The 13,099-nt window shown below is 39.3% G+C and overlaps 1 protein-coding gene across 1 annotated transcript; it reads right to left on the reverse strand.

Annotated features, from left to right (window-relative positions):
- Positions 1-989: 989 nt before the first annotated feature.
- On the reverse strand, positions 990-1,858 carry LOC113981732 (tetraspanin-3-like). The gene has a single exon (XM_027709296.1). The coding sequence runs from the start codon at positions 1,856-1,858 to the stop codon at positions 1,031-1,033; it is 828 nt and encodes a 275-aa protein (XP_027565097.1). The 3' UTR covers positions 990-1,030.
- Between the last annotated feature and the right edge of the window lie 11,241 nt (positions 1,859-13,099).

The following is a 13,099-nucleotide window of genomic DNA, read 5'->3' on the forward strand; positions in this document are numbered from 1 at the left end:
GTAGTGAGGCTTGGGGCATTTCCTAAACAGACACATGTGTACAAGCACCAGTCCACAGTCCTACACAGGTAGACCAGAGCCTTTACCAGCACTTCTTTAAACATCAATAGCACTGACATAAACAAGCATATGAGTAGCCCACATGTTAAATTAGCCCATTTCATCATATGCAGACTGGAGTGAGACTGACAGAAAATGGATAAGAGGATTTATTAAGAGTAGGACTGGTATACCTTAAGAAAAAGCACTGTATTGCTGTTGTCATTCAAGCCCTCACATGACCCACCATGACTTTTCCAGCAAAAATAATTGACTCATTTCTTGCTCTGTCATGAGATAAATTAATAAATAGACAGACTTTCTTCTTCTTTAATATGGGAATTGTTCCTGTGCAACTCCCAAGGCTGCTATACCTCCTGCTGCATATCATGTTATTAGTTACTCTGTTGCTGTCAAACCTATTTAGATTGTACCCTCATGCCACTTCAAAAACTGACATATATTTCCACTGAAGAGTAAGTTAGTTCTTGAATGTTTCTCTCTATGTGAAGGAGAAAAAGAAAGAAAATATATTAAACTTTATCCAAAGGGCTTCTTGTAGAAAAACCAAAGCATTTAATACAAGTTTGAAGATGGATGAATCTATACATTAATTACATTTCAAGATTCTACTACAGAAAAGATTCAATCCAAAACTTCAGGTCATGACCTCACAACCAGTAGCCCTGAGCAAGATATGACTTTTCTTACTGCTTTCCCCACACTCACATACAGCAGTTTTGAGTATCCACATGATAAAGTCCATCCCCAGCAATTAAGTTTTTCAGATACAGGAGGACTGTTGAAAAAAAAACTATTGGAGAACTGATCTAACATCATGCCATTAAAGAAAAAAAATCCAGCAGTGATCAACTAGTTTGATTTACTTGCAAATATTTTTTTTTAAATTTGTCTTCCAGCACAGCCACAGAGTAGTACACAACCAAGGAGCCATGCAGCAGGTTCAGCAAAACAGCCAGTGCCTTCAGTCCTATGGGAAGGCATCTGAGTCCAGAAATCGGAGGTCACGGAATGGCTGATGCCTCATGAGGATGCCATTGCTAACAGCAGCCAACAGCTTCAAGATGCTTAACACAGTGTAACACCAAAACACATACAGCATGACAAACCACAACTGGTCTTCTAGCTTCTTTAGACAGCCTTCCTGAGAAAGCTGCTCCAGATGGCTTAAATGTCCCCTGCACTGAGAATACTTCTCCTTACAGCAGCTTTCAGGGACACAAGCTGTAAGAGGCCAAGAAGCAGTTGTTGCCTTTAGCCAGTCTGTGTAGTTGTGGACCCCGCAACACTGCAGCTTCCTCTGCATCACATCGACAGCCCTACTTCCAGGATCCTGGGAGCATGACCCATTGTGCTGATAGACAAGGTAACCCATAGCACTTTCCAGCTGAGAAGCCGTCCTAATAGAGTAGACATGTGCCAGAACTGCTGAAGACGTTTCTAGGCAAAGAAGGAGCAACAGCAGGTACATGAAAGTCCCTTGCCGATTGCGGGAGCTCTTAACAGAAATAGAGACAGCCAAAACTCCAGTAGGTAGCAAGATAAGTGCAGCTGCAATAGCCAGCCAGCCAGGGAGAGACAAGTAAGACTCTTGAAATAAGTATCTGTAGTTCTCAAACATCAGGATCACCAAAACTCCACCAAAGGCCTGAGCTGCAGCAGTGGCCCAGAATACAAAGCCTAGACATCTCAGGAGAGCTCGAGCAGAGGACCTGAGCCGATGATCCTCACAGCACCACAAAGATGGTGGCAGCAGCAGCATCATCACCACAGCCCTAACCCTCTTCACTCTGCTCATTCTCACAAGCCCTGACCCTTACCACCAACATTTAAGAGGCTTCCACCTCACGCATTCAGGTGCAGCAGATGACATCTCCACCTAAAAACACCTTGAAAGGAAGCAACACTAATGAGACTCCTCCACAAAAAGTCTACACCCTGCATCAGTTTAACCACATGCTGCTGCTGCACCTTGTTCATCGTAGCCTGCAAAAACCAGGGGAGTATATACCCAGCTTGCTGTAGCACTATTGTCATTGGAGACATTTGAAGGAGGAGGGCAGCTGGAAAAAGGCTGCACCACTCTCATGTGTGGAAAAGCTAAATGTAGAGACATAGTCAGGGCGGTAGCCAACAGTGCTAGTTCAGATCACTTAGACTGCCCAATTCTACAGCAGTAGCCAAGACGGCAACAAATGCATGTCGGAGCCATCAACAAAGGAATAGTTTAAGCAGAGTTATTCAATCAGGAATTTCCACAGGTGACACTCATCTAGGCTCATTATCCTCCCCAATACCTTTATCATTCATTCAATTGTATAAGGGCTATAATGATGTTAATAATATTTTGCCCTTTTTTACTCTGTGAGATTTCTCTGTAGATAGCTTCAATTACCCAAGTCACCTGGATGAGAAATCCCTGCCATTTCACACCTGTACCCCTCAGCTTGCATTACAAGTGATTTGACTGACTGTTATAATGACTGAATTCAAGCCACAGTAAGTACTGTATTAACTTTTCCTTGTGCATAAAGAAACTGAATTACACACCAGCTAAATCACTGCACAACAGTCCCAGAGGGAATTAACATCACTTATCAGCATTATCTAAAGAGCATTATTACTTCAAACTTGTGATACACATAAGCCAAGCAGGTTGGATAACCTGCATAAATCTTTCCACAGGTGCCAGGAAGGCAGATCCCAAGTCCAACAGTAATTCCCTAATCATCTTGATGAAGTCCCTTAACATCTCTTCTCCTTTTTGAGATATAGAGCAGAACTAATACCACAGACATCCATAAGGGAGAACACAGAGAGATGATCCTCTTTTTCAGAAACATGAGCACCTGCAAACATGGCAGAAAATCAGAATAAGTTGTTGCTCAGATCCCTGGAACCCTGTAAAAGTCTCAGCAAGGCTGATGATCTTACATCTGTCAGACGTTTTACAAGAACCTATTGCTATTATATACACTACGCACACACAGATGTTGGCTGGATTTCCATCAAAATCTCTTTCTATGTGCTGTACAAACAAGTTATTAAGGCTAATTATTTTGGAATTAGATAAATTGCTTTTATTATTTTTAATCTTTTCATTAACAGTAATTAGCATGCAGTGATTAACTTGTTAAATCTTAGCCAAATGCTTCTTTCAAAGCTGCTCTAGGATGTATGCCTTCCTGCAACTGTTCTCTGAATTCTTTGTCTTCCCTTTCTCCTGCTCAGCCTGATGCTACTCCTCAGCCCTCCTGCTGTGTTAGTTTTGCTGCCATTCGCTTCTTCTGTTGAATGGGTTTTTTTCTGATTTCTGTCTTCTGCATCAGAGAGAGGGAGAAGGAGGGGAGCAGAATTTCGCCTGACATCTGTACACACAAGTGAGCTATCCGATTTCATGTTTCCATGATGCAGAAAAACTCATCAGAAAAGTGTGAGAAAACATATCAGAAAATACTGTGAGGAGTAACAATTACTCATTTTTAGCTTGCAAGCTTTGCGAAAAAAACCCACGTGAACCTGCCTCTTTTCCTTTCTGCCTTCCCTCATGTTCATAAAGCTAAATGAGGTACTAAGAAATGAGTTACAACATTATTTACCTTTAGCTTATTCTACGTCTCTGTTCATAGCAGAACAAGCGGACTAGAGATCACCCCTTGCCTGCCAGTTCACCAACATTTAAACACTGACTGGGAACCAGTCCCCAGGTAAGAAATCTCAGTGTCCACTGCCTACAGGGGGGATAGAGCACACTCAGCACCATGAAAAAGGAAACTGCAGCAGAGGGGATTAATATTGGCTGAGTTATCTAAAACCCCTCACCCACTTCATGCTACGCAATGCCTGGGCACTCAGGAAAAGAAAGCTTCTGCTCAAAATGTAAGATGAAGGACAACAAAACCAGAACTGGTCCCTGAAGTACCCAAAAAACCTAACTGGCACCCTCAATAGCACTGCCTTTGTGCTAAGTAATTATACCTCTGTGTGTGGACAGAAGCTTGAAAAAAGCAATAAGCAGAGCTATCCATCAAGAGACTGTAATGTGACAAAGAGAGTATAGGTATGGCAGAATAGGAATGCTCCTCTGTTTTCTTTCCAGTAGTAAACAGCATAGCATGATAAATACTGTCCCTGTTTTCTCTGAAGTTGTTTCTGCTTATGAACTGATGAGTATTGAAATTCAAATGTGGGTGGAAAAAATAATACATTGTAGATAAACTATTCTCTGGAATGTTGCTGAAAGTATAATCCTTCAAGTTAATAAAATGTCAACTATATTTTTTTTTCATTCACTGCTCTAGAAAGCTGTGACTGACATTAAACAGCTCTGATGTGCCCAGAAGGTCAAAGAGGTTCAATCCATCTGGGTCCAGGAGTGGGACTGGAAGGCCATCAAGTCAACATTGTGTTTGTGCAAATGCAACATAGGCTGATGACTAAACTCATCTTGGATAGCACAGACTGTCATATGGATTGATCAGGGAGCACATCTGAGCTGTAATGGGCAACAATTCAAACCAGCATGGCCAGCTACTCTATTCAGACTTGTGTGAACAAGACGAAACCTAGAGGTGGCCATGGCATCAGAGTACAGTTACACAAGCCCATATCAGAATTGTTGTCAAGTAAGATGGCACACAGGTACCTCCAAAATGCTAGGCAGTGGAAGGATTTCAGGAAAATTTATTCCAAAGTCGAGAAAGCTAGACTTACCAGGAAAGTACTCCTACAAGTACTGCAAAGATAATGGTCTGAGAAGAACACGCCTCCTGTTCCCCTCAGGGCTCTATCTTCGCTGTCCTTTCCCCAGGCACTCCCCAACTCAAGGCCTGTAACATCTGTGAGAGTTTCTCTCTCCTCATACCAGAGAGAGAGAGCCTGAAAGCTTCCTCTGGAATGCAGAGACTAAAAACAACCAAACATCTTTTAGAAAGGTGCTTCTTCCTAGGCAGGAAAGCATTCCTAAGTAAACAAGCTCTAACCTCCTGGCTATAAATTTTCCAGAAAGTGTATTTACACCTACAATTATAGAGTGATAGAATCATAGAGTTACATAACAGTTTGGGTTGGAAGGGACCTTATAGATTGTCTAGTCCCAAGCCCCCTGCCATGGGCAAGGAATCTTCCACTAGACCAGACTCGACAATCTTCTAAGTATCATGCAGACCTCATATAAAAAGAGACAAGATCTCTAAGCCTTGGGCACTGCTCTCATTGTCACAAACAAACCCTAATGCTGTCTCAGTAAAACCGCTGGCATTTCCCCTGTGACCTGTGCACATATGAAACTATTGCAGCTGGACCTTGCAGGTGAAGTTAAAGCACTCTGAAAGAAGTTTTTCTTTAGAGTTAGAACACTTTTAAAGGTCTTTTAGATTAAAGCACAATTACAGCATAGGATATGACTTTAAAGCTTTACTAAAACACAGAGGTTTTTGTCAGCTTCATCTTCTCCACTTTCACATTAAGCTTCTCCACCACTACCCACCTTCCTGACACCTTCACTGGTAGAAGCTGGTGTGTGACCCACTTGGGCTGGCAAATGCAGAAAAAGTCTATATATGTAGATATTGGTATCACTCCTCCCTTCCCTGGTCCCGATCCCGTCTCCTGGCCCAGGCAGTATATCTTTCCCAAGTTAAAAAGACTTTCCATATAGTTTTCCTAGTTTCCAAGAAAAGCCCTGGCTCCATGCAAAGTGGTAAAAAACAAGTAGTAATGGGGGACAGGAACGGGGGGGAGGGGAGTGGGGAAAAAAAAAAAAAAAGAAAACTGAACCAAACTTTGATTCCTCTCAATCAGGTTATTCAAGCTATGATAGGTACTCAAAATACCACACAGCAGAAGGACTGGGTACCAATCAGAGACCTATTTTTTTAAAAAACTTAAATTTGCTAAGTACATTGGCTTTTTGAGAATAAAAACAGTGTTTTATGAAATATATCATAACACGGGATCGCTCAGACAGCTCAAATGCAGGAAGATGAACAAACCTGGTTGGACCCAGAGTTTACAGTTGCAGCCATTCACAACCAGTTCCCATAGTAACCAAAGTCAGATGGTGTTGCTTTGCATGAGACTAATACCTCCCATGGAAAGCTTGAAGCAGAGGGCATATGATTACCACTTCCTATTCAGGGGAAAATATACTCCCCTCAGGCACTGATCTATGATTGTGGGGATGTTTGAACTCAAGTCGATCAGATGTTTACCCCTAGCTCCATTTGCCAGACCAAAAGTGGCCTTTTCTGTGATTGAAGAAGCACATCAAATGGTTTCAGAATTTTTAGTTTTGCTTTTAATATGCCAAGTTTTCATTGGTGTTGAAAATATTGAAAATCAAATATCAAAAGTTTGCTGTTTTCATGTGTTTCCCTCTTTCCTTCCTTTTATGAATTTAACATAAGAAAAAGACTAAAATCTTTTTCTTCTTTTCTTGTTAAATTTTATTTTTCCCTTCCTATTTCTGTTTGACAGCCTAGAATTGCTATGAAATTTCTTATGACTGGGATGAATACAGACTATCAAAGGAAGAAAAAAGGAGGGGAGAAAAACTCCAATACCTTCTGTATTTCTGTCACTTTGGAATTTGAAGAAGATTTTAAAATACACAGAATGGCAAAAGAAAAAAGAAGTTGAAATGAAAGGGGAACCTCTGAGTTTTTTAATAGCCTTTATTTTATTGCAGTTGGTAACAAAAACAGATCTGAAGAAAAGATACTTTGTAAAACCTTCAAAAAATTACAGAAGGACAGAACACTGTGAAATTCAAGTCACCTTGACATTTAAAGTATTTTGTGACTTTTTTTTATTGTTTTCAACCATCACTAGCTACAATATTATTCATGTGAATGCAGTGCTCTCATTTGTCTTTGAAACCATATGCAAGGTTTCTGGGCATTTTCTGAAGTTCTAAAAATGCTTTTAATATGAAATAGACTTTTAATATGAAATAACCCTTTAATTGTTAACTCACGAAAATAGCCAACAGATTTCTCTTTAGGGAGGAAGTCAGGAGTGCCTGAATACATTATCTGGAAGTTATTAAAGACCTGACAAGAAGCTTACACTTGTCAGAACTTCCCATGAGTAAAGATTCTTCTCTGTTAGGTCTCCTCAGAAAAAGGAATCCTTGTAAATTTTTTTTTCTCTAGAGAACACTTTCATGCAAAATTGGGCTGGAGCCCTGCTGGGCCAGCTTTCTCCACAGTATCATCTGTGAAAACTCAGACAGGTCTCGGCAACGCATAGGTTTCTACTTGTGACCCTTTTGCCCAAAAAGTGAATGAATCTAACTGCATGGCCACAAAGCAGCCAGTTGTGAATAAAATTTTGGATATCTTTGTTTCATATTAATACTACAAAATCTATATACAGCACCTGGGACAACTCTTTCAAACTAACTTTGTGATAAATCTTAAAATCAGTCAGTCTCAGCATCCTAAAATACTGGGGTGCTTTTGCAAATATTGCTTTTGGATACTCTGTTTATCAGAGGATGCAGGCTTTTCAACACTTTTTGAGCTTCAAAAAATTTGGTCTTAAGTCATCGGGGTTTATTACAATATGGAAGCTCGGATCCCAATGTTTATCTTGTGAGGTAAATCTATACTCAGTGTCAGTTTGTTCTTCAGAGCACTTCAGCAGACATGTATTTTTTCTGAGAGTTATGGGTTCCTATAACTACTTAAAACTAACCTGAAGGGGAGAGATTCAGCATGATTATATGCAAAAAACACTTGATTATAGGTTCATTGAGCAGAAATTTAGGAGGGGAAAAAAAACATTGTAGCAATGATGATGTGATGAGCATGGGTCTACTTCTTAAATACTTGTCCTGTACAATGACAGATACAGCAATTTCTTTAAAGATGAGAGTGTTGGATTACCTTGGCATGAGCACCTTGTCAGACCTCTCCAGACCTGTAATGGGAACTCACCCAAAAGAATAAAATTTATGCAGCTTTTGCTTCATGAACTCATTGGTGAAGAAGAAGGCTGGCAGGGTGCAGGTTCTTCTCCCAAATAAATAAATAAATCCTTTTTTAGCTCATTGACTGGGGGGGGTGGAATCAATGAAAATATTCCTTTTGTGTTATCTGACAAAGTATTAAAAGTTCAGCTTTTTCACCAAGAAAGATGTTAGCAACGAATGTTATCAGCCTACAAAGCAGCTGAAAATGTAGCCAAGTCAAAGTAAAAGGAGTATTTGATAGAGTCCTTGTCTCTTTTTACTGGCATAGTACTAAGTGTATCTGTATCAAATGTAATGTTCCTCTCATTCCAGGTTTTATAGTGACTATACAAGAGAACTTATTTTTATTACCTTTTGTAAGTCATGATAGAAGCATATAAAAAGTCAACTTTGTCAGAATTAGTCTTACAGCACATTTCAAAGAAGTGGAACCAATTTTAATGGGATTTTTATGCACTTCCATTCAGATGAAATGCAGACTTTAGATGAAAAAAAATCAAAACCAAAGATATTTGCAATCTATTTCTGTGCCCTATTTCTATCTTCAATCTCTCCAACAAACAATTGCCTTCAAGAAGCATTATGCTCTTAAATGGAGATACTGTCACTGACATGGAAAGGATCTATTAGATTGAAAATCATACAAGCATCTAAATACAAAACAAAAGCAAACAAATTAAAATGTGTTTGAACGTGGAATGTTAAAGGAGAAAATGTTAATACATTCCAGTACCAGGAGAGGTGTCTCTGCTAACTTCCAGACCAATGACAAGAAGGACAACTTGGTGTTGGCTTGCTAGGAGTCACTTTATTTCAGAATTTAATCTATTCATCAAAACTTAATTTTCAAGCCCAAGTGCTGAGAATCAGAGGCTTTTTCATAGGTTCCCATGGTGTTTAAATCCAGCTAGGACTATTCAAAACATTCCAGTATTCCAGAAGCATTTTACTTTTTCCCACAGCACCTTGACAGGTGTGGTTATTGTAATCCAAGTCCTTCTTCGGCACCTTCCAGCAGAACTGGGCTCTGGAATATGCTCTGCATGAGAAAGCCCAGAAGAGACTGCTTTTCTGCCTACAGCACAGTTGTTCTCAGTACAGATAATGGTGCTGACTGGTATTTGCTTCAGTATGAGAATCTGTGCCCATATAAACCAAGACACATGAGTATTCCCATTTTCAACAGTCAGATAAAATTCAGAGACTCAATGTGAGGCTGAAGGATGAGCAGGTAGAAAAGGATTTGGAGAAAGACGTGACTAGGTTTACACAAATTCCATTGAATGTTGCTACCAGCGAAACAGTGATGAAAAGTATAGTTGCTGAACCAGGACAAATGCTCAAAATATTAAAAAGAGAAAAAGCATTAAGTGGACTTATCTTCTTTAACTCACTTCCAAAATTTGTTTGTGGGCCATCTGTAACAAAACAAAATAATTTCTATTTTCATGATTGGCACTGTGGGAACAATTACTCAGGAGTGAACAGAAAATAGCTCCAGAATCACAGAATCACAGAATATGCCGAGTTGGAAGGGACCCACAAGGATCATTGAGTCCAACTCCTGGCTCTGCACAGGACCATTCCCAAGAATTCACACCATGTGCCCAAGAGTATTGTCCAAATGCCTCTTGAACTCCAACCTCAACGGTAATTGTGATCTTCCTTTTGCGGAGAATATAATGCCAGATTGTTTAGGGCTACCATGGGCTTTCATCCAAAATAAAGCAAATAGGTATTACCTAAACTCTTATTCCCCACCACCACCCACTCATCAAACACGGTGTGATGCAGTGGCCGTGTGATTCAGGCAAGGAGAGGGACTCATATTTCACGTTGATCGGAGGGTAACCTTGCAGCTGCTTGTACACATTTCTCCTCCCTCAATATTCATTCGCAGGTGGAGCATTGGAAAAATATTAGTGTTACAGGCATAAAAAGCAATAGAAGTAGAAATCCATTCCTTTGGGGAACCGAATAGGCATTTTGAATAATTGATCAGGCACAATAGGTAGTTAGACAAAAACCTCATGAATTGTAGTTATGGAGAATTTCAGCAGTAATATGAAATTTGAAGCAGAGAATCTTACATTGGTGTCTGCTCCAGTCTGCAATCCTCAATGTGTGGGAGAGGGCATTCAAACAGAAGTAAACACTGCAACTCTACATCACTGGAAGCCAGGTGGGCCTCCCTACACACAAATGTAAATGGTCAGAAACTTCATTTAACAGCAGTCCCAAGACGCATGGTGGGAGGCAGAACCTCTGCAGCAACCCAGACCCCCTGCCCATGCCCCCAAGGTGGAGGTGACCAGAACAGCTTCATTTTCTCTACCTATTTTCTCTACATGCTGTGCTGACACATTTTACCAGCACTATGTTCACTTCAGAAACAAAGTTCTATTTACAGACCTGTCATCAAGTGGAATGCACAAGAAGGATATGGCAGACGCCTTGTAAGACCTCCAGTTTCCAGAAAATATGAGATTCAAAGGGAGTGGAGCTGACTGAGAAGCAACTTTTGCAACCAAAGGCTTTCTGAGATGAGAAGGAGGGAAAGTGCAACAGCCCAGACCCTGGGCATTCCAGAGATTTGCTTTGTCACAGACTGCTCTCTCAGCACCTTCGCCTTCCCTGTGTACAGACAGGGGAAATGGTTTCCTCCCTGCAAAATGTCAGAAGGAAGATAGAGCATACTCCAAGGGAAAGGTTGTGTCCATTGCATTCCTAATAGGAACAAACCACCTCTAATCCAAATATTCAAGGTTTATTCTGTTCTGGCTCTTTGCATGGGTTTTGCCAAATGGCAGCCCCATTCATTTTAACGTAAAAATGTAGCATTGCTCAATTTGTCTTTAACGACAACTGCCACTTCGACAAATGCTCTTGATAAGCCTTAAAAATACTCAAATATCACATAGGAACGATGACAGAGCCTATCACACTGACTGGCATGGTAAGAAACACTGCTAAAAAAGGCAGTGTTTCTTTAGATTTATAAACTACTAGAATAAATGTAAAATCTACTAAATACACACATTTTCTAGATTTGCATTGGTTCAGTCCAGCTAATTAACCAGCTTTATTTGTTACAAATACATACACAATTTACCTGGCAGCAGTGCATTCTGTTTAATTAAAAAGATCTCCAATATTGCTCATGTCGTCTTCCAGAAGAGTAGCAACTGTGGGTTTAGGTTCACCATGTCTCAATGTTATTCTTTAAAGAAGTAATGATTAAATGTTTGCTAATGGCTAGTAGTAAAACTTTTTATAAAAATACCTTGTCCTTACAAACAAGTAGATCTTAAATACTGTGAGATCCGTGCCTCTGTTTCACGGTGTTCCTCCGGACAAATTAGCAATAAAAAGCAGAGCTCAATTCAACAAAACATTCAGGTGCTATAGACATGAAAGCACAGGAAGAGAAGGCAATAAAATGAGCTTTGATAAATGAAAAAGCCTGCACTCGAAGAGAAATATGAACAAGCACTCAACAACACTGAGATAAGCAAGCAGCCCAAACTAGCACATTAAAGCAGACTTATTGTTTTTCTCCGTCATGTCCTCATACTTAAAGTGCTTCTGCGAAGGCAGATGGCAGGAAAAGATGCATGGGAAAAGTCAAAGTCAACTGGAATCCTACCAGAGATTTCAGGGTTGGAGGAAAAGGTCAATGCTAAGATCCTCTGCCCTACAGAAGAAATTCTGTATGAATTTTTTTGACCTTTCAGGGAAACTCCATAGATACCTAAAAAGTTTATATTGAACTTACTTTACTGACAGACGTTCATTTAAGAATGACCTTTGATTTCAAGGGCATTTTTAAAAGTACTTTATGTATCACAATATAACTCAAAATAACATGTCTAAGGGACCAGAAAAGTTTTCTGCAACAGTTTCTCCTTTGAGAGTTTTAAGGCATCTTACCCTTTTTTTTTTTCCTAAACCAAAATAATTTTCAAAAAAACACAATGAAGAGTGCACTGTCAGAAAAAAAGACATTAAGGTCTTCATAATTTTAAGAGGAAAAAGGAGATTTTCTTGTATGTTTCCATCTTCTGACCCAGATCTCATCCTGCCTCAATTTCTACAAAACCTCCTACAGGCTTTAAGAATGGAGAAGTTGGTTCCAGCACTTGGCTGAATTGCCCTTATTTTCAAGGTAAATGCACCTGAAAATTTTGAATGCTTTGTGATCTCTCTGTAGACAGAAACATATATCTTAAACAGATATATATATATATATATATATGAAAGAATTAGCTGTTACTCACATTAATGAGGTTTAATACTTTTAATACCCAGAAATCCTGCCATGTGAACATGTATAAAAGAAAGTATCTTCCCGGTGGTCTTTCATGTAAGGAAGAGAAAAACCTAAAAAACAAATGCAATTGACTGCATAACTCCACCATCAATTCTGAAGAAAAGTGGAAATACAGCTTTTCAGAGCCCTACTGCATAATTAATGGTTTTGAGCTTGGTTATAAATAAAGCACCAAGAAATACCATTTAATTTCTGGAGCTGAAATGATACAAAATCTTATTAACTCAAAATATGACCTAGCCTGCACATGTTTATTTAAATCACCTGACAGGTAAATTCAAACTGTTTAATTTCAATATGTAAGTATTGTCATTTTAGATACTAAACCACTAAATGGCCCACATTGACAGAGCTGGAAAAAGCATGAAAGAGGCTAAAAGCCTGAACAATATTAAACCAATAGTTTATCAGTGTGGATGTAAAATATGAATATTCATGCAGCAGATAATATTTTTGTGAATAGATTAACAGGTGGAGATAGGTACTGGCTTTTGAATTTAATTTTCATTCTTTCTCAAATGAAAGAATAAATCATATCTATGCAGACTGCTTAGACTGGATTTTACTTGAATTCGAATAGCTGCAAAAATTGACATATTTAGTAAGGTTTGCTTTGTAAAAAGGGGTCGTTGAGAATTAAAAGAACTTTTAATTTGAAATCTAACCTTTTTAAAAATATATATAATAAAAGTCATTTGGTGCAACGCCTTAGCTTAGATTGCATGCTGTTTGGC

The sequence above is a fragment of the Neopelma chrysocephalum genome, unplaced genomic scaffold, assembly GCF_003984885.1.
Source record: "Neopelma chrysocephalum unplaced genomic scaffold, ASM398488v2 Primary Assembly neopelma1_96737, whole genome shotgun sequence".
NCBI classification, from domain to species: Eukaryota; Metazoa; Chordata; class Aves; order Passeriformes; family Pipridae; genus Neopelma; species Neopelma chrysocephalum.

Excerpts from the sequence above, each read along its gene's own strand:
- LOC113981732 (XM_027709296.1), bottom strand. The coding sequence starts at position 1,858 with ATGAGCAGAGTGAAGAGGGTTAGGGCTGTGGTGATGATGCTGCTGCTG.